The sequence below is a fragment of the Drosophila guanche genome, unplaced genomic scaffold (genome assembly GCF_900245975.1).
Source record: "Drosophila guanche unplaced genomic scaffold, DGUA_6, whole genome shotgun sequence".
NCBI lineage: Eukaryota > Metazoa > Arthropoda > Insecta > Diptera > Drosophilidae > Drosophila > Drosophila guanche.
Genome location: NW_022995752.1, coordinates 1,255,449 through 1,277,569, shown reverse-complemented (window position 1 = coordinate 1,277,569; position 22,121 = coordinate 1,255,449). Strand labels below are relative to the sequence as shown.

Sequence of the window (22,121 nt, the reverse complement as noted above, 5' to 3'; positions counted from 1 at the left end):
CCCCTATATTTTAAGGCCACAATCAATGGTCTGGATCCTGGCGATCCTGGAAAAGTAGGTCCTTCCAGGATTTGCCCCTATTTGGCCGAGATGTAAGCCATTCAAAAATACTGTTTTTTTTTCTTTAGGCTATATCTTGTCTATTCTTGTACCTTTTCTTTCGTGCAACACTTTTTCGTAATCAGGATAATACTCCCGATTATTTTAAATTTGTTTCGCCTCAAGGACATTAGGGATTTAGGATATAACTTCGCCATTTCTCATCCGATCCGTACGTGATAGTGCCTTCATGATTGGCAGAATTTGCCGAACCGTTTGCATGCGACCTCAAGGACACGCCTTTTGTATGCAATTTTGCAAATTAAGCCCTAAAATGCCAGCCAGAAAGTAGCCACTATCACTTTCATAAAGACCCCCAAAAGTATGCCGTGTTTTTAAATATACATATTTATCTTTAAATCCCCGCTTGCAACACCTTTTTTCTTTCTGCCCATCTTTGTTTTTATTCAAATTATTTGACCGCCATCAAAATCTCGGCTAAGAGAACTTAAGTTATGTGTTTTATTATAGTATTCAAAAAGTTTCCTCCATTATCATGGTATCATTTTGATATAATTTCTTGACGTTGATAACTTTTAATAAGATTTTATCTTATGCGTTTCCAGCTTTATCTTTGAGTATGCCTGCAAATCTGATAAACATAGATACATACATACATATATACATAAATTACTTGATTTGCTTGGTTGTTTTATTCAGTTTATTATGCAAATATAATGCAATATAAATACTTGAATCAAGTTTACATAGCACTTGCACCGCGCGAGTTCCACTTCAATTGCATTTCAAATTGTTTTTATTTTCAATTTTCACAAATCAGCCAACCATTTTCTTTTTCAAGTCTTTCAATTCGTAAGTTTTTTGCACGTTTGCCATGTCAGAAAATTTACAATTTATCTTTCCTTAAAAGTGAATGAAAAGGGCCCTACAAAATATAGGACCAAATTGTGTTATGATCGCGCTCCATTTACGAGTGCTATCGACGACGCACATCAAATAGCTGAAGAAAGCAGAAAGTTTTACAGTTTACTATAATTGCACTTGAGAGTTTTCTTTTCAATATAAATATAAATAGTAAATAGTATAGTTATTAAATCAAACATTACCGAATACACTTGCTAAGATGCGAATGTGCGGTTTTATTTCTTTTCAATAATTTATGCATACAAATCTCTATAACAAATGAAAAAGTTTAAATAATAATGTTGCAAAACCTCTTCGTATATCATAAATTAAACAAAAATAAAAACGATAGGTTCCAACACATTGAAAGGAAATTATGAAATTAAACATAAATTATGGAGAAGAAAATAATTATAGTTATACGATATTTTAAAATGTATATATACAGCTTCATTCGTTAACAATCTCAATCCGTTATTTTTAAATATATATTTCATAGATATTGATTTTCTTTTTCCTTTCCATTTTCCTTCCTTACTTCATTCAAAAAATTTCAACTGGTTAATCCAAAAGAAAGCGCGAAAAGCGCCCTAGATTTGTAGCTACTGCTGCTGCTGCTAGTTTTGTTCTTTTTGTTTTCGGTCCCTCACAATTTTGCTAATTATACAAATATAGGTGTCACATCGTTACGATTTGTATTAAATATAAATATGAGTACATATATGTATATTATTTACTTGCCTTTTGTTTTGATTAAGTTTGCTGACTAATGGTAGATTCAATTGCAAATAGGAAATATGTTTCTGTTTTTGGTTTTGGTTTTGGTTTTGGTTTCTTTGCATCTGTCTAAGATCTGCTTTCGTATTATGTACGAGTATTATGCAGCCACAGTTCGAATACATCGCGTATTATTAAATGTGTGTTATGTTCAAACATTGCTAATGCTTCTGTGTTTCTTTGTTTTTCTTCCATTCTGCTTTACCTTTTTACCTTTAGCTTTATATTAAATGTGTAGAAAAATTCGTTAAATTGATTTGCATATAGTTATTCGTTCTCCTACCACTGCTGCTGCTGCTCTTATTTGCTCTCCTGTCTGGTTAGCCACAAATATAAATATTGATCATTAAATTGGCTTGACAAATTAATGACGAATGGCCGCACAGCCACCCGGTTCGGTTCAAGTATTTTACTAGTAGTTTACTACGTTTTGTGCATTGCAGTTCTGCGCTATTAGTTAATTACCTTATTCTTTAGTTGGCTGCAGTCTAGATTTGTAATTCGATTTTCTTGTGTGTCTGATCTCCTTTTTGTTTCATATTCATACGAGACGAGTTGGATACTTATTTTGGTTCATAATTTGTTTGTTACGGCAAATGCTAAAATGTTATAAGCCTCGACCCCCCACAAAAGTGTGTCGGAAGTGGACTGACTACACAAAGCACACGAAACAGTGAATGTTAGACACAGAGCGCGAGCGCGCAGGCTGCGCCCCTTTCGAACTGAGCAACTTACAGTGGCTGCAAATTAGCCAACACGCAAGCACATCTGCTCCTGCCTCGTGTCGTCTTGCGTATGATTCGGCGCTAGGTGAGCATGTAGACAAATAGTAGTGCCAACGCCGCATTGAAAAACAGAACAAGCAGCACAAGCTGCTGGCGTACGAACCAATCCTGGAAAAATAACAAAATTACGAATTACAATAAATCCCACAATCAAGGACTGCAAAAGCCTTTACTCACCCGAACCTCTGGACGGACCAAGTAGAGCAAGGGATTCGCCCTGAGGCGCTCGTTGACTTCGATCTGTTTACGCACTGCCTCGCGTCGGGCCGAGCCCAGAGCAGAGACCTCCTCGCGACTCATGGCCTCGGTGGCGCGAGGCAGCTCCTGGAAGTCGGGCATGGACTTCTTTCGCTGCAGCGACACATTGATGGGCACCGTCTGCAAATTGAAATAAACCAAGTGCCCCACATTAATCATACGTTGGAATCAAATAGGGAGAATCTCCACCTCAACTGGTGGCTCAACGATCCAACTCTCGCTGGCACGACGCGCCAACAGAGCCGGCGAGAACATCAGGTCCTCCTCATCCTCCTCGGGATACCAGTCCATTGTGTGAGTGTGATTCGGTCACAGTTTCAGCAAGAGTTATACGGCAGCAGCAAGTTCGATGCTTGCATAACGTTTGCAAAATTTGTGTAATCCGCCTAGAGGCGCTTCCAACTTGTAAGCGAGTTGGACATGGAGTTTTGGTATCGGTTTTACTTTATGCGGACAATGGAGACTCGGACGCAGACACCGACACGAACGCAGAGTCAAGAGTCGCGATTCGTCAGCCAAAAATAGTCGGAACAACCCACGGCACGGTATGGCACGGCAATGAGCCAAAATAACAACAGATATTGTCGTCCGTTCTCTGCCTCAGCTTCTGCTTCTCCTTCTGCTTTCAGCTTCAGCTTTTTGAATTTTTATGTATTTATCTTGTTGTTTTGAATGGGTCACATATGTACATAAGTACTATATATTTATATTGCTACTGCTGCTCCGAAGTGGCATTCAAAGTGGATCGGAGACGAAACCTCAATCTGTTTTGGCCGACGCGTCGTTTGCTACTAGCGCAGCCATTTCGAAAACTCAGCAGCCATCGACTGTCGCCGCTGGCAGGCTACAAATGAGCAGGCGACACTCTTGGACGCCCCTCTGGGCTTTCCAATGGCCACTTGTGGAGTGTTCATTCGCAGATCAGCAGCAGCAGCAGCAGCAGCAGCGAGACATTCAGCAGGAGAGCCAGAGAGCCAGAGCACGGGACGTGCATTCCAATCTCTAGCTGGCTGATCCGCCTGGCGTGCATTCGCACCCAACTAAAAATAGCCCAGAATGGGCACATGTTAGCCCCGCGGCCAGAGAGCTGGCCGAGAAATGTTTGAAAATGAATACAACAAGCCTTCGGGCTGTTTGGCTCTCTTTTCTCCCCCCACACGCACACGAACACCAATGAGACAGAGATCGGACTGGGACGGTGTCTGGGACATAGACATATCCAAAGTAGATGCGGATTAACTGTGTTATGCGATACAAGAGACAATTTATTTGCTGCTGCACTCACCTTCATTTTCTTTCCGCCACCTTTGCCGCCCATGGCCATGCCACCTACTGGTGTGGCTGGCTTGGCTGGCAAGTAGAGGCTCTCCGTGCGCTTGGGCTGCAAGGGCGAGGGAATGATATCCTGTCCGAGCGTCCGCTGACGCAGCAGAACGTCCTCGAACGGCTGATTGGGCGAGGAGAAGAGCGGCTCCGCGGTGTTACCCTGGCTGGGCGCCCGACCTCCAGCACCCAGACTGGGTGTGCCGGCACGCGATAATCTGCCACCAGTTCCGGAGGGCAGGGAGCCGTTGCCAGTCATGTTCGAAGTGCCGGCGGCTGCTCCCGGCACCGGTGTGGATCCTCGGAATACTGAGCCGGCTCGCGGACGCCCGTCGGGTGTGGTGGTGCCGCCATTAGTCAGCGTAGGATCGGCGATTCCGGAGCGATCGAGCGAGGTCTGGCGTGAGCCAGCAAAGGCGCCGCTCATGCGACTCGCAGCTCGCGCATACCGATCGATGGAGGAGTCGCGGCTGGGCGGACGCTTGTAGTGGTCGAAATGATCGATGGACGACTGCTGCCCCATCTGTCCCAGCATGGGCGGGCGACCGCTTCTCTGTTGCTGCTGGGCGGCTGCCATGGCAGCGGCATTGGCCACGGCAGCCTCATGCAGCTGCTGCTGTTGCATCTGCGAGGCTCGTCGCAGTAGATTGGAGGCATTGTTGTGGCTGGGTGAGGCATGCATCGAGGATTGTTGTTGCTGTTGCTGCTGGAGTTGCTGCTGCATTTGTTGTTGATGCTGCTGCTGCTGCTGCTGCTGTGGCGACATGTTTGCCAGATTGGTGCCAGCCCCAAAGGGAAGCTGCTGCTGCTGTTGCTGCTGCAGTTGAGCCTGTGTCTGTGCTTGTGCTTGTGCTTGTGTCTGGGCCTGCGTCAGCGCCTGATTCTGCGTCAGATTCATCTTGGCCTGGCCGGGCGGCTGCTGCTGCTGGAACTGATATGCAGGATTCATTTGCGGGTTGCTCTGTTGCTGTTGCTGTTGCTGCTGGCTCTGGTGCTGCTGCTGGTGGTACATCTGATTGATGGCACTGATCACCTGGGCGTGGCTGGGCTGCGCCTGGCTGACCATGCCCGAGAGATCCGTCTGCGGCGAGACGGGCAGCTGCTGCGAGTACATCGACGAGGGCACGGGGCACTCGGACTCCTGCTGCTGCTGCTGGGACATGCGCCGCTGCTGCTGCTGCATGTTCAGATACTGCTGCTGGCGCTGTGCTTGCGTGGCATAGGCATCCGATCCGCTGCTGCTCGCCGGCGAGAACTGTCCCTGTTGCTGCTGCTGCAGCGTTGATCCCGCACCCGCACCCGCTCCCATTCCCGTTGTCACAGTGGGTTTCATCCCAGCCTCGGTTGGGGCTGGGGGTGCGCCGCGGTATCGCTCCCGCTCTCTGTAGCGCAGCTTCTCAAAACGTTCCAGCACCGAGGGCTTAAAGTCGGGAGCAAACTCCCGTGCCATTCGCACGGCATTCTCACAGTCGATTCTCGCCTGCTCTGCGGCCATATCCGCATTTTGGGACTTGGCTGCGGCTGTGGCCATGCGGGAGATGGCCATGTCCGAGCGCTGCATTGCCATTTTCAGGGCACGCTGGGCGGAGTTGACGGCGGCGGTGATGCGATCGCGGAACTTGCGCGAACGCGCCAGGAACAAATGCTTCTTCTTCTGGCTGGTGATCAGGATGTTGTTCTTGTACTTGCCCTCCTCGACAGTGCCATCACGGAAGGTGGTCACACCATAGCCATGCTTCCGATTGTTGTACCATTCGCCCTCGTACCTACGGGAACGGAATGAGATTCGTTAGGATTCATTCGATGGGGGAGCCAGGCTTAGAGACTCACTTGAGACCATCGCTGCGCTCTGCCACGCCGTGACCACAGCGCTTGTCCTTCTTCCACTCGCCCATGTACGTCTCCACAACAGTGGGATCCAGCTGCTCGTCCTCCATGGTGAAGCTGGCATTGGACTCCGTGTGCGTTGATCTATGTAGATATTAGTGGACAATTAGTGGGCACTCTGGATGCGGATAGTACTTACTTTTGCGTCAGATTGGACTGCTCGGAGCCAGTGCTGATCCAGGAAGCCGATGACATTGTGGAGCGTATGCTGCCGGACGCAATCGTGCCACGCTTCTCCAGATCTCCCGTGCTGCGCTGCTTGCGCATCTTGAGGCCCTGAGGATGGGGAGTGGAAAGAGATTCATTTAAGGCTGCTTCTGGGTGAGGGAGTACCCACCATTAGGAAACCCTTTTTGGTCTTCTCCGTCAGACTGTTGCGGCGCACCGGCAGCTTGTCCGACTTGGCCGTCAGCACAAAGCCACCACGGATCTCCTCCGATTTCTCCGCCGCCGCCATCTTGGCCGCATTGCCATTCTCTCCGCTACGCAGGGAGCTCAGCGAGGCGTGCAGGTTCTTGCGGCGATGGTGCGAGGCCAGGCCGAAGGGTGCCGAGGTGCGAATGCCATATCCATGGCGCTTTCCCTCCTGCCACTGACCCTGGTACTTGCCTGCAATCAGAGTAGTCGGTTGGAAATGGTTACAATTGATATGCAAACGATAAGTGCAGGCCGCATTGTGTCCTGTTCTTCCGCAGGAAGCCTAAGTGAAATGTATTTCCCTCAACAATTTCTACTTATATTAATGGCTCCACGTGCCTTCCGCTTAAAGGAGTCCGACCATTTTCTTGCCAGGAAATTCTACTTAGCCCTCGGCTAATACTAATGCTAATTAATAGCTTTGCGCCAATTCCCATGGGCTCAAAAGGTCACATTTGCATACTGGGGAACCTTTCCAATTAGGGGCGGGACACCCTTTGAGTGTATGGACTTTCGGGGAATGCAATGAGGAGGCAGCCACCAACAGACGTCGGCCAGAGCAGAGCCATGTGTTTTCCCATCACGAATTTCCCCACACAAAACCGCACTCATGGTGCAAAAATTTACCAAATGAAAAACAACAAAACGAAGGCAGGCGGCAGGCAGGCAACAGAGCAAAATATCATTGAACCGCTGATGATGAGAAATAAAAATATGACGTCAGGGTGGGTCACTCTTCCTCCCCGTGTGGCACACACACACACACACACATACGGACACAACCAGCATGGTGGGGTTTGCGGATGACGTCGCCATAGTAGTGGTGGCCAAGCACCTTGCCGCAGTGGAGGAGCTCGCCAACGCGGCCGTCCGAGCCGTGGAGTCGTGGCTTACGGTCGCCGGATTGGACCTGGCAGCGCAGAAGACCGAGGCGGTGCTCATATCGAGCCGGAAAGCTGTAGAGACTGCAAGTGTGCAGGTCGGTGGCACCACGATACGCTCGCAGAGGGCAATCAAGTACCTCGGGGTGCTCATCGACACTCGCCTCTCCTTCAAGGAGCACTTGGAGTACGTGCAGAGGAAGGCCAGCGGAACCGCAGGAGCGCTCTCACGGATGCTCCTCAACACCAGAGGTCCGAAGCAGGCAACGCGGAAGCTCCTGACGAGTGTTGTGACGTCGCAGATCCTGTACGCAGCGCCCGCGTGGGCGAAAGCCGCTCAGGTAAAGACCTACATGCGAGGCGTTGAGGCGACGTACAGGCTGTGTGCCCTACGAATAGCGTGCTCGTTCCGGACTGTGTCGGACGAAGCCGCGCTAGTCATTGCGGGGCAAGTCCCACTCAGGGAGCTAATAAGGGAGAGAGCGGAGATCCATACAGCCGTGCAGGGCGAAAGCGATGCGACAAGAGCAGAGCTGAAGGCTGCAGCGAGGAGGAACAGCATCAGCAGATGGCAGAACCAGTGGGACAGGTCAACTAAGGGGCGCTGGACTTACACCCTCATACCGAAGCTGCAAGCCTGGATGGAGAGGAAGCACGGCCGGGTAGATTTTTACCTCACCCAAGCGCTTAGCGGTCATGGCTGCTTCCGCAGCTACCTCAAGCGCTTTGGCCACGAGACGGAGGACTGGTGCCCAGAGTGCGGCANGCCGGAAAGCTGTAGAGACTGCAAGTGTGCAGGTCGGTGGCACCACGATACGCTCGCAGAGGGCAATCAAGTACCTCGGGGTGCTCATCGACACTCGCCTCTCCTTCAAGGAGCACTTGGAGTACGTGCAGAGGAAGGCCAGCGGAACCGCAGGAGCGCTCTCACGGATGCTCCTCAACACCAGAGGTCCGAAGCAGGCAACGCGGAAGCTCCTGACGAGTGTTGTGACGTCGCAGATCCTGTACGCAGCGCCCGCGTGGGCGAAAGCCGCTCAGGTAAAGACCTACATGCGAGGCGTTGAGGCGACGTACAGGCTGTGTGCCCTACGAATAGCGTGCTCGTTCCGGACTGTGTCGGACGAAGCCGCGCTAGTCATTGCGGGGCAAGTCCCACTCAGGGAGCTAATAAGGGAGAGAGCGGAGATCCATACAGCCGTGCAGGGCGAAAGCGATGCGACAAGAGCAGAGCTGAAGGCTGCAGCGAGGAGGAACAGCATCAGCAGATGGCAGAACCAGTGGGACAGGTCAACTAAGGGGCGCTGGACTTACACCCTCATACCGAAGCTGCAAGCCTGGATGGAGAGGAAGCACGGCCGGGTAGATTTTTACCTCACCCAAGCGCTTAGCGGTCATGGCTGCTTCCGCAGCTACCTCAAGCGCTTTGGCCACGAGACGGAGGACTGGTGCCCAGAGTGCGGCACCGGCATAGTGGAGGATGCACAGCACGTCCTCTTCGAATGCCACCGGTTCGACCACGAGCGACACCGCATGGAGACAGCAGTAGGCGCCAGGATCTCCTCCGAGACCTTGGTGCCGATCATGCTGGCCGAGCCAAGGACATGGGAAGCGGCCGCAGAGTTCGCCTCGAGTGTTATGCGAACGCTGAGAGCATTGGAGAGGAGTCGTAAACAGGAGGCGGAGTAGGAGCCTTCGAGCGTGCGAAGCAATGCTTTGCGGCAGTACCGCGCGCGACGGGCGCCCACTCCCACCAGAAAATACGGCCCTCAGTATGAGTATACCCACTAGTGTAAGAAGTATTATTATTATTATTATATTTAAAGTATTATTAAAGCTAGATAATTAATTAGAAGGATTAAACAAATGAATACAAAAAAAAAAAACACATACGGACACACGGACGAACGGATAAACGGACACTCGCGGACGCCTACAAATGATTACAGAAACGTCAAAAAGTAAAACGAAAGCAAGAAGCAAGTAGCATTTCGCATTCATGTTCGCCGCGTTTTGAAACCGAGCCAAAAACCGAACGCAAAATGATCTCATGCCCGTATTACGTCTACGTATAACGTATACGCAGTGGGTGCCCATTCCGTCCTTACCTCCATCAGCGTAGGTCTCGCAGCCGGATCCATCCTGGTAGCCCTCGTTCCAGGTGCCCTCGTACTTGGCCGTCGACACTGTGCTCTCCCGGACGCCGTAGCGGCCCTTGTGTCCATCCTTGGACCACTCGCCTCGGTAGATCTGCCGCCCGATCTGCTCCACGCCCAGACCATGGCGACGACCGTTCTGCCACTGGCCTTCATAGTGGGATCCACTGCAAAAGCAAACACCGAAATCAAGGATTTCTTGAGGTTTGGTTTGGTTTCTTCTGCTTACCTCGGCCAAATGTACGAGCCGGAGACCTCAAAGCCATAGTTCCAGGCTCCGGCATAGGCTCCCTGGTGCTTCGGGCCCGTACAGACACCATGGCCGTGGGCCTTGCCCTCGTCCCAGCCGCCACAGTAGGTGCCACCATCCTCAAAGTCAAAGCGGCCGCCGCTTATCGCGGCACGCCTACCACCTGCGCCTGCAGCTTGGGCAGCAGAGGCAGCGGCATAGGCGGCCGCATCGCCGCCATTCTGTTGCTGTTGCTGCTGCTGGAGCTGCTGCTGCTGTTGAGGCTGTAGCTGGAGTTGTTGCTGCTGCGTGAGTTGGCCAGCCTGTTGCATGCTTCAAAGCTTCGTTCTCTCCCGTTCTCGCTCTCTACAACAGGTTGCCACCTCCTCTACAGTTCAAGGTCGTTGTTGGCTTGAGCTTTTTATGCTTTCGTTTGCTGCTCATTGATTTTCCTCCGCTCGATTGTTGCACTTTTTGCACTTTTTGCACTTTTTGTTCTCCTTTCTTCTGCTGTTGTTGTTGTTGCATTTAGTTGTGCTGGTGGCAGCTGCTGCCTTTGATGTTGCCTCCTCTTTTAATTGTTTAGGTTTAGTTTTTAGTTTTTAGTTCGTTTCTCGCTTAAGTTCGTTAGCTGCTCTGCTTAGTGCTTAGTTAGTGACTTAATAGTTGTGGTTTGGAGTTTAGTTAGGGGCTAAAACTATGTTTGTTCCGTAGTTAAATTGTTGGGTTTTTTCACTGAAACGCGAAAGTTGCAATTTGTCGGCTCTCTCTGCCTCTCCTGCCCGTTGTCTGCTTGTCTTGGTCTTGATCTTGATCTTGATCTTGATCCTTGGCTCTGCCTCGAATGTTACAGTTGCATGCCCCAAAATTCTATCGTTGATGGCGTCTGGCAATTGTGCTTCTGTATGCTGATGTCGTAGGCCATTCTTGTCCTGTCACCAGAAAGAAGTCTGAGAGCGATCTGCAAAAGAGAGAGGGAGAGTGGGTCACCATTATGCAATTCAAATAAATTGTTTGAGCATTATTCCGTGCCAATATGGAGGGAAACATTTACTGAACCCTCCAGTTCGCATCTCTGTACAGTCTGTATATGAATACATTCGAGTACATTCCGAGTGATTTATAAGGCCCGTTTAATTGATTTTCATCTGTCGAACGAATATCTCTGCTGAGATCTACTCAGATCCCCAGAAATTCCCAGCAGCAGTTCCCTCTTCATGTACGAGTTTTGGCACGCGCGCAACGCGATTTTTGCCATCTAAAATAAGCGGGAGGATTGGGATTGGCAGAGGAGAAAGAGGGAACAGGGGGAATCAGGAATGGAAAATACCTTGGAGCAAGTCGAGGGCGAGAGTATGATGTGTGATGTACGAGACTCATGCAGGTGACGATGCATAATGGATTCGATGTAATTGCATTTCGATTCTCAATGTAGATGCGATTTATGGTTTTATTATTTTCTCAGTGCACTGGCAAAAGCCAATACTATCCTCCCCCGTACACTGAGCAGAGCACACACACAGCTACATCTACATATATCCGATATATTGGTTTGTGTGGTTGTGCACGAGCCACGTCAAGTGCCACAAAATTTTCAATGGCAGACGCCTTTCGAGTGGATTTTCTCTGCTCAGCTGTTCCCCGGCAGCAAGCAGATGGATCGATAGATGAATGTACTCGTAGGTTTTGCTCAAATATATGCCCGATAGCAGTAATAGAATATAACGAAGAGTGCATAGTAGAAGGCAAATGCCACACACAGCACCTGCAGAGTCCTCTTCATGGTCTCCTCAGTTAAGCACTTCTCCTGCTGATTCTGATGCTTCGATTATACCCACTGAATCAGAGATTTTGGGGCCATGTGGGCTCTCCTCTGGAGACCGAGAAACGAGAAGTGGAATTATCCAATATTATCACGATGATGATAATAATGAGAATGATGCGTAATCCCAGACTCTGGCCCCGTAGTTGTACATGTATTAGAGATTTTACCACAAGTATTTTGCGCTTAAATGGTTTGTTAGTTTATATCGAATATTTCCCCTCTTCCCCACTGAAATATTTGTGTACAAGTTTTGGGTTTCGCTTCTATGGAATGGAATCGAATTCCGCTTCCTGCGGCATCAAGTGAACACATTTTCATTTTCCATCAACAAATTCCCAAATATCCGAGCAGCTTTCTTTATGGAGAAGGGAATGTTTGAGCGGAATGTTGGTAGGAAGGAGGAAAACCTGTCAAAGCTCAGCCGGAAATGATTTTATTTGTGAATAGAGAGGATTGAAGATTGAGGCAACATCTTGAGGTTTGCAAACAGTTCAGAGGTTAAATGCACTCACAGGAAAGCGTATGGGAACCTGTACTCTGCCTCTGCCCCTTGTTTACTTTAAGCATCTTGCAACATTGCGTATTCCGCAAACATTTTGACTCTCCTGCTGCTGCTGGGCTGCTTTCTGGTTTGCCTCCACCTCTCGCGTTTTATTGTTCTTCTGCGGCGGCCGCCGCCAAAACGATTTGGGTTTAGACGCGACCGAGAGGCGAATTCTTCAGAAGCTTTGTTATTAATAGACAACATCCACACACCGAGCAGCAGAATCACCGTGTGTGCGGGGGCATGGGATTGCCATTGGGATTACGATTGGGATTGGGGAGAGGCAGTGGCTGTGGCTGTGGCAGTGGCAGAACAAAGTAGACCCGCCGCCACTGCCAGACTCCACAGACTGTGGGGGCAGCAATGTTGTTTTGTTTAAACATTAATGATGATGAAAACACACGCAACTACCGCTCGTAGGAGCCACTGATACGGCTCCTCTTGGGCAACAATCCCCAGCAAACAGCAGCAGCAGCAGGAGCAACAGCCGGATATGGCCAAAGCCAACAATTGCCGTTGCTAAAACAAAGGGGAAGAGGCAGGACGGGGCACAGATGCAGATTGAGATTGCTTGACCATAAATCGAAGCAGCAGCAATTATTATCTGGAAGACAAATGGAGCAATCAATCCGATCCAATCTGAAGCAAGTGGCTGCCTTCTGCTTTTTGCCTGCTGCCCAGGGCATATTATTACTCGCTCTCTATCTTGCTCTCTCTCTCTGATAAAGAACATCATCCTACGTATGAGCATTTATTTATAAACAAGACGGCGGACAGTGGCCAGAGGAGAACGGACAGCGTAGAGCGGACAGCGGAGAGCGGTATGTATCATTGTTATTTTAAAAGATTTTCTTTCGAACAAAGCGAACAGAGAGAGAGAGTGAGATAGAGAGAGGCAGGGCAAGGCGGGGCGGCACACGGCACACGGCATACTCGTAAAATGGGATCCAACTGAACCGAAAAACTGAAAACTGAAAATTCGCTCATCGAGCAACCGAAAATATTCGTAATATTCACTGTACGAGTGTACGAGTAGTATTCAACTGTATTTTAGTGCTTGGCAAAACACATCTCTGCCTCTGCTTTCGGTCTTTTCATTTTCATTTTCATTTCTTTTCTGGCAAAACTGTCCCCGCCTTCGTGTATCTTTCTCTTCTTGCCTGAGATTTAGATGAAAATTAAATAATAGTCCACTGACTGACGTCGGTGGGGTTGTCGATGCCCATCCGCTTCTCCTCCTCTCTGCTGATAAAACCCAAAAAACAACAATCCCATCTGCCATCCTCCTGTGGATGTGTCTTTTCGCGTTTCACGCTTCAGTTTTAGTTTCTTTCAGAGGTGGATCACTCTTGTTTTAGTTGCGGACTTCTTGCCTGCACTTCAATCAATTCGCACTGCACTCTCACTGTCTCTTTCTCTCTCAATACACACGCACACACAGAGACTGCACACACACACACACTGTTAAAAGAACACGCAGCGTTCAGTTTTTGGTATTTTTAGCATATTTCTTCGTACAACTCGCACTATATTATAGCCATAGTATAGGAAGGAAAGGCAAGGCAAGGAAAGGAAAGGAAAGAAAAGGAGAGTCTGAGACTATGGCTGGGGCTGTGTCGGGCGGCAGTCAACATGGCATTTCGCATTCTCTAAATTGAAATTATTTATAGGTCCACATAAATTAGGTATTAACACCCCGAATAGCCAGACACCGACGACGATGCCTGCGACAACTGGCTACTGACTGTGGCAGTTATTGTTGCACGAATGCACAGACAGACAGGCCTATGCAGCACTCACTCAATTGGAAGCAAAGAAAGGGAAGGAAGGGAAGGGACGGGGAAGGGGAAGGGGAAGGTCTTTTACTTGACACGCTTTTCCGCTGCACTCAGATGGGATGCATCCCGGCCAACTGTGATGGCAAGTGGCAGGCAGGGAGAGCAAAGCAAAGTGAGAGAGAGCAGAGCAAAATGTGTGAAAAATGGCGAATGACAGCTCCTGACTGTTTGCCCCAATCGATTCGATGCACAAACACACACACGGCACACACAAACGGATTCGATTGAATCTAAATTGTATTCATACTCTGATTATTTGTATTATTATTATTAGCAGGAGGGGATTGGGGACTCTTCTTCAACTGTTGATTTATCGAGTATTCTGCTATTGGCATTTCATTTCGTTTACCGTTTATGTTGTTTTATAACTTATTTAACGCCATGAAAATGAAATTTTCCACACATTCACACACGCACACACGCACACTCGTCGCACTCACAGATGTATTCGTGGCAGAGAAGAAAACTCGAGCAAATTTGTTAAGAACAAAAATATGTGAAAATGTATCGTTGTATATGTGTTTTGTTGGCCGCACAGCATCGCACACACACGGTAAAAATAGCAATAGAAAGGCAGAAAGAAAAGCTGAAAATCCCGTGCCTTTCAAACGCTTCTAGTTCCAAACGGTTCTGCGCATCGTCCACTCCACTGACAACTGGGCACAGCAGATTCGACTCGATAAAGTCTTCGATCCCCGATCTAATCAGATAAGCGGGGATAAGCGGCTACGGATGATGCACGCCGCGGATATCGCTTGTAAGCGTTACGCGCGTGAGGCAGAGCGACACAGAGCGAACGGAACGCACGAGCGGCAGGCGACGACTGCCAGTAGCCAGTAGCTGGGGAATGCGATTTGTGCGAATCAAGACTGGGATCACGATCTCGGGGAACGCGGCCACGTAGTAACGACGGCACGGCAGCGCGTAGACGGATAGCTGATGGGTGGCAGTGGGCAGTAGGTAGGCTCAAGTCGAATCGCGTTGCGTTGCCTTTGCCTTGCCTTTGCGTTTCGTTGCGTATACGCAGAGTTAAACTAACTTTGCCTTGCGGATGGGCCAGTAGGTCGACGCGACATCCAAGCGACACGTCCAAACGCCAAACGCTTGCAAAGCGAAAAGAAATCCCCGCAGTGGTCCACGGGAGATAAAAGGCAATTGGCCGACTCTCTCTCTGTCCGTCCGAATGTTCATTTCAGGGATGTGACTCGCTGAATTCATTCGAGAATGGAAAGAGATCGAGAGAGAGAGAGAGAGAGAGAGAGTAAGAGAGTGAGCGACTGGAAAGCGACAAAAGAGAGCGAGGGACTGACTGAATGTCGCTTTTCTCTTTGCATCTTTTGGTCTTCTTCTTCGTGCAAACAGCTGTTACATGCTGCCCCCACAGATGCACAAATACAGAAACAGATCCATATATACCACATGTATCACACAGATACACCCATCCATCCATCCATATTTATGAGCAATATTTGGGCATAAATGAATTGCCTCTAAGAAATATGAATGAATGAATGAACCGATCATCGTTTGGCATGCATCCACGGGCTCCTCCTTCTCCTTCTCCTCCTCCTTCCCTTGCTCTCTGTATTGGGTATTCCGTTTATTCCCAATCTTGTTCGAGCGCTGCTTTGTTTGCTTTTGGGGCCCCAGGTAATTGGCTGAATGACAGGCGCCTGGTAATGGACGCAGGCTGACTCATTCGCCTGATGGACAACGGCACGATGTCCGTTTGCTCGATGAGTGGGCGGACAAGGCAGAGGCGGAACATTCATGGAAATATGTAGGTGATAATTGAACCACGAACGACACGGATCTTAGCAGGGCATGCACTTTATAAGCTGCTCAGTGTCCCGACCCAGTGGCCACTTATCCTTGTCCTGTGTCCGTCCACTTAATAATGCAACGGACCGTCACATGTGCCCCACTTTGCAGGAAATGCAATTACACCACAAAACATAAGCCCAGAGTAGAAGTCCGGAGTGGGAGCTTAGAGGAAACCCCCTGATGGGGTACCCTTGGTTCCCTCTGCTGCTCTGTACACGTCACAGGCCATTAACCGGGGTACACACAAACACAAACACACACACACACACACAGGCGTAATCCAGAGACCCGAGGACCGTTCAGGAGCAGGGAGCAGGGAAGTGCGCTCAAGTAAACAGGCCATACAATTTCCAAATTAAAAGACAAACAAGTAAATACAAAAAAAATATAAAGCAAGCACACGGCACACCACCCATACCCTACCGCTTGGCCAGGGAAAACGTTGGGAATTCCCAGGAAAAAGTGAAAGCGAAAGGGAAAGAGTATTCCGACTTTCTTGCCCTCTTTTTTTGCTTTCGTTTTCCTCCCAATTTCCATTTCCATTCCTATTGTTTTATACACACGCAACGGGACGATGGTCGCCCCACGCAATCGCTCGCTGCTCGCCCCCGAGCCTGGTCAACACGCACTCGGCCCCGTCCCGTCCCGTCCCTGGGTTTGGCTAACCCAATGCCCCAATGCAGGCCGTGCACTAAATTATTGTACATAGAAGATGTGCGGGTGGCAACCGGGGTGGGATCGGGGTCTACCATCTGAGAGACAGACGTTGCCTGCGGCTGACCATGGTCTGGCTGCCGCCTGTCGCTTGTTCGGGGGTTTCTATAATAAATACAAATAAGTCTGCAGGCCTCTTTCTGACCGCAAAACAATTTGAATACCCAAGAAAAGGCAACCTGATTCATTTGTCAAAAATGTTTGCTTGCTCTTGGCTAGAAGTGCAGAGGTACAGAGGGCTCATTCAAAAGCAATCCAATCCATCCGCTGCCAAATTGATGCATATAAAATTCCTCTTTTAATTCGGTTTTGATTGTCCAGCATATCTGCATATTCGTGGTTGTTGTGGGGGCTCTTGTTTTTGTCGAATTCCAATCTTTAGGATGGCTTCTCCGTTCGTTTCGTGGACTTTTAATTTGTTTTCTTCTCGGAATTTTATGGAAGCCAGTGCCGGCTGCTGGCCGCTGTCCACAGATCATCAGATGGAATGGCAGAAAGGCGGAAGTTGCCTTCACAAAAAATAGTACTCCCATGAATCACTCATCGCCTCTTGTCCCTGGCCTCACGAGAACTTTGACAAACGAGGGAAATTGAAACTGTGGAAACATTTCCTTGAGCCGAAAACAATCGACAGACAAACAGACACTGTACTGGGCCTCCTCCTTCCCGTTGGCAAATTGCTTGCACACTCTTCGGGGACACACTGATACGCAAATGATGCACACGCACAACCTCTGGGCCGCTTGATTGATGACCCTTGATGATGGAAGGTAGGAAGGGAGCCTGCGAGCCTGCGAGCCTGCGAGCCTGCGGTTCCTCGCCTCTTATAATGGGTGGAATAATTATGATGCGAAGGAGATCAAATCGGGTCTAGAACAAACGTTTTTCTATGACACGTAATCCTCTTTCATGGAATTGGAATACCCCCTCCATCCCATCCCCCCCTAATTACCACACAAACGTCAAGTGTTCCAATACCGATTCCACTTGAAATCGGGGCAAACTGCAGACACTTGCAGAGGAGAGAGAGCAGAGAGAAGGGGACATGCTGCGGCGAGAGGGGGTGGAATGCAAAGCTCTGAGAAATCCGATATATATATAATGAAATATTCATGCACTTGCATGTGTGTGTGTGTGTGTTTGTGTGTGGGGACTCTCTCTCTCTCTCTCTCTCTCCCTCTCTTGCTTTCTCTTTGTCTGTGGCTTTGTGTGAGTGTTTTTTATTGTTGTTTCAAATAAAAAAGGTTTGAAAGCCCCACACACACACACATGTGCATATGCACACTTATGCAAATAACAGTTATGGGTGGCATGTGGCAAGAGACGATAGAGAGGTGGAAGCATAATAAGAATAACGAGAACATCGAGCTACAACAACTTGAGGAGGCAGCTTCAAGTGAACCCAAATACCCCACACACACACACACACACACACACACAGACAGGCAGGACACAGACAGGACACACACGAGCACAAAGATGGATATTTAGTAGTGGGAGGGCCGCCTCAACCTCTCTGCCGGATGGGTGCGATAAGCCCGAAAGCCGACAAAGACAAAGCTAAAGCCAAAGCCAAGCGAAATCGACATCAGCAGCATCGACGTTAAGTGTTTATGGGATAATTCTTGCATGTGGCATGTGGCATGTGGCTTGTAGCATGTAAAGTGTGTGTGCTACACGATTACAACAATAACAGTAAAAGCTAAAGGGACCAAGCCGACAGCCGACAGTTAGGCCAACACTTTGGCACAGATACGCGCTCCCAAGAGATACTTTTCGGCCCGTGCATCTCATCGCCTGATCTCATCTCATCGGTAAAGGGGGGTCGGTCGAGTGGCAGTGCTTTGGGGCTGGGCCTGCGGCTGCGGCTGCTTGGCCTCCTGCTGAGCGGTGACACCGATTCGCCCCGATTCGGAGGGCTCCTCCAATCGAGGCCAGCGGATGTGCAACGGGAGGCCATGTCGAAATTTGTTTAAGCAGAAATGACAGCAGCAGAGGAAATTGGGTTACTCCTGGGAGCTCTTACATAAGCCATGTTCTGCGTGTGCCACACAGAGGCACATAAATCTAAGAGGAAAATATGCATGTTGTGCCACGCAGCAAGCAAATAAAAGACGGGGGAAAAGCACAAGACACGAAATGGAAATGCAAATGGAAATGCAACAGGAATGGAGGAGCAGTAACTTGGAATACTTTTGCTGTGTCTGTCCACAAAATGTGCCATTTTCCAACTAATGCCAGTTCGAAAGGAAACACCAATCTCTGGACACACTCTGGCAGCTCTAAACCAACAAATCTAGCCCAACGGCCAAGCAATGGAAGGCAAACAGAACAGCGTTGAGACATGAGACAAGGGACAGGCAGAATAAACAACAGGAGCAACAGCTAGAGCTCTGGCTCTAGCTACAGCTGAAGCCAAAGGAATAAAAAATACAAAGACAAGACACAGGGCAGCGGAACAGGGGAGTTGCACATTCAATTTAAAATTTCCTGTGCTGCAAATGCAAGGACACAAGGGGACATGCTTCTGCTTCTGGCTCTAGCTCTGGCTCTGACGAAAAGGAATGACAAACAGGAGGCGCGCACAGAGGCGAAAGACGTACTAGGCAAAGAGCACACGGGATATCCGTTTCCGCTCTGACAAGTGCCATCGTTCTGCTCTGCTCTGCTCCGCTCTGTCTCTCACTCGTCTTTGAGTACTCCTTCGTGGCACATTCACATTCTGCCACACAGCCGCACACAAAGTTGCAATGAAGCGCAGTTTGCGCTGTCTTCCGGTACACACACTGATACACAGTCAACACATTCAGCGTTTAGCGGCCGCATGCAAAATTCAAATTGACATAAGCAGTGTCGGTCGACACACACACACAGACAGAGGAGGAGTGACTGCGAGGAGAGGAGACGAGAGGAGCGCTTCATTTGTTTGGCTTGTGTGTGACTGTTGCTGGCTATAAAAAGTGAACACCACTCATCACATCCATCTACTCATCCCATCTATCCACCATCCACCATCCGCCGTGTGGTACCAACAACAGTAACAACACGAAAAATGACGAATTAGTGTGTGCGGAGAGGACAGAGACACACCAACCAACCAACCAACAAGGCAAGGGCACACGCCACACGACACTCAACACGACACTCCACTCCATGCCACACCAGTCTCTCCCTCTCTCTCTCTCGCTCTGTAAATGTGACGCACAGACTACGGGGAGCGTATAGTTTGTTATTTCGATTTTTCCCTAAGCCGATCAAGATGGGTCAAGGACAATGGGGAGACAGACAGACAGACAGACCCAAGGGTTCTCTACTCACGCGGATCCTCAGGGCTCCAAGGGCGGGGCTCTTCTTTTGCTACTTCCTGGTAAACCTATGAGTGAGGCGATGGATGCACTGCAGTTGTCTCCGAGAATTGTTCGAGTTTATTTTTAGAGCGTGAACTAGCAAAGAGCAATTATCCGATCTGTTTGGTTATTTATCTTTCGGTCTATGCCTGCCCCGCGTTGCGATGCCAGCTACTTGTGGATTCTTTGTCTCCGTTTCGGTTCTACTCTTCGGTTCCGTTCCGTTCCGTTTTATTCTGTCGTTCGCTCGATTTCAATCTCAATCTCAGTGCATCCAATCCCCAATTCAATTGCAATAATAATAATAATAATTCCCACAGATACGAATCTATATCTATGAATATGTATCTCGCGTTTAACTTTTGTTGTTTCGTCGATTCGATTGTTTATTTTATAGTTAAGATTTTATGGCCCCGCTCGATATCAGGAGTATCGCTCTTGCTACGGACAGGTGGCAGGTGGCAGGGGTGTTGGGTAGGTTAATTTCTGTGCGCCCGCTTTTTGAAAATATTTCTATTTTGTGCGACGAGCGCGCGCGTTCGTTTCGTTTTAGTTGTTGGTTCGTTTCACACTAAGCGGAAAATCATTGAACATTTTTCTACTCAGACGAAAAAGTGTGTTTTTTCGGCTAAAGAAAGAAGAACGGATGGACGGCGCTCTCTGCTGCTGCTGCTGCTGCAATCCATTGTGGAGAGACTGCGAGAAGCATTGAGAGGAAAGAGGCAGGCCAGGCACAACGACCAGGTCAGCAGTCAGCAGAAGAAAGAAAGCTTTTTGCCGTTTTTTGTTTCTGGTGATTCTTGCCCCCAATGTTGCCAGACCACGTCACAGGGCCAATGCGGCGTATGCGTAATGCGGTTTATCCCCCTTGCAACAATTTTAATCCATAGCAACAACAACTACAGCGGGCTTACTGATTGCAAAATCTGCCAAAGAACGTAATCGGCCAAAAACTTTGGCACAAACGAGACTCGCGACTACAGGAATCACGGCCCCTGCCGCCGAATTCTTGGGATAACTTTGTCCTTGCTTTGCTTCGCCATGAAATTCCTTCAATTATCTCTGCCTAATGTCAGAGGTGGGGGTTTTCAAACTTTACAGCGCTCCATGCCCACCCGCGCTTCTGCATTTGGCGTATGCCAGAGTGTTCGAGAAGTATGCTCTTCCTCCTGTAGAGGGGAGACCACCTCCACCTCCCACAATCAAACATAAGCCAGTTCGTCGTCGTCATATTTAACCTTCAGTGGAGGCTCAGTGGACCTTGAATTATAAATTAATTAGAGTCGGAAACGGGCAGTCGAGAGTCGGATGCGGACACGGACGCGGAGAGGGCAGAGAGATGTTGGTGAGAGACGGATACGGGAGCAGCGAATGGTGAAACGGCAATAAACCGTGTTCAAGGACTCGCCACTCACACGAACTGGCAGAAGGATACAACTGTTTCTGTGTGTATCGTGTATCTGTGTGTTTGTGGCATCTACAGGTAGCCGCAGCAACGACACCCACAAACCTCGAGCCCTTGCCAGTTTTTGTTTCGATTTTCTAACGAAATCGAAACTCTACACACGCTAACAGAGAGAGAGAGTGCGGGAGAGAGAGCCACTCAGAGAGAGAGAGAGAGAGAGAGAGAGAAAGAGGGTTGCTGAAAACAGAGAGAAACACAGAAAGAGAGAGCCACAAAGAAGAAGGAGAAAAGGCGCCTACCTACTGCGCTTCAGAAATGCATCCAATCGAGTCTGCATCCTCCGCTGGCATCCTTGAGTCCACTGCAAGCTGCCCCAATCTGCTCCCCTAGCACCGAGTCGGAGTCCGCGTCAGAGTTTCGTTTTGATTATTTAACTTCACTTTTCGTATTCCTGCCTGTGCGAGTCTTCCTGTGTTCCATTTAAAAGTTTCCAGCTGCCGTTTTGGGTAAATAATTGATGGGAAATATTTTTAAGCGCACACACAGGACACAGAACAGAGGGCACACACACGCGTAGAGGACGAGGACGCGGACGAATACTCGTTCACCAACACTACGGCAACCGCGTTACCAAAACAAGACTCTGGCTATACACGGTGCACGGACGCCTGCCTCCAATGATAAACAACAACTCGTCTCCACCGTCCTGTGGCAACTGGCAACTGAGGCAAGCTTGTAGCAGTGAAGCAGTGTGGCAGCGCAGCGCAGCGTTGCTGCACTTGGAAGCTCTCGCGCTGGTGACCAAGTTTCCCTCGGCTTTGTATTCGGCTTATGGTTCGGGTTCGCATTCGGACTCGGGGCTGGACGCACCGTTTGGCATGTGGCATGTCGCATATAGGCCAAAACAGAAACGAGCCTCCTTTTTATCGAATTTTTGAGCGTAAAGTA

The 22,121-nt window shown here is 49.0% G+C and overlaps 1 protein-coding gene across 4 annotated transcripts; it reads right to left on the bottom strand.

Annotated features, from left to right (window-relative positions):
* Window positions 1-742: 742 nt before the first annotated feature.
* On the bottom strand, window positions 743-21,591 carry LOC117588004 (junctophilin-1). 4 transcript variants are annotated; one of them, XM_034279028.1, is made up of 9 exons: window positions 21,473-21,591; window positions 9,677-10,637; window positions 9,400-9,614; window positions 6,331-6,602; window positions 6,133-6,269; window positions 5,937-6,077; window positions 4,069-5,872; window positions 2,703-2,903; window positions 743-2,633 (listed from the first exon to the last, which is right to left on the bottom strand). In XM_034279028.1, exons 2-9 carry the CDS (start codon window positions 10,006-10,008, stop codon window positions 2,547-2,549), a joined length of 3,189 nt encoding a protein of 1,062 aa, XP_034134919.1. In that variant the 5' UTR covers window positions 10,009-10,637; window positions 21,473-21,591; the 3' UTR covers window positions 743-2,546. The 4 variants fall into 4 exon arrangements, with proteins under 4 accessions (XP_034134919.1, XP_034134918.1, XP_034134917.1 ...); XM_034279027.1 differs by lacking the exon at window positions 21,473-21,591 and adding an exon at window positions 19,740-20,321; XM_034279026.1 differs by lacking the exon at window positions 21,473-21,591 and adding an exon at window positions 14,923-15,034.
* Between the last annotated feature and the right edge of the window lie 530 nt (window positions 21,592-22,121).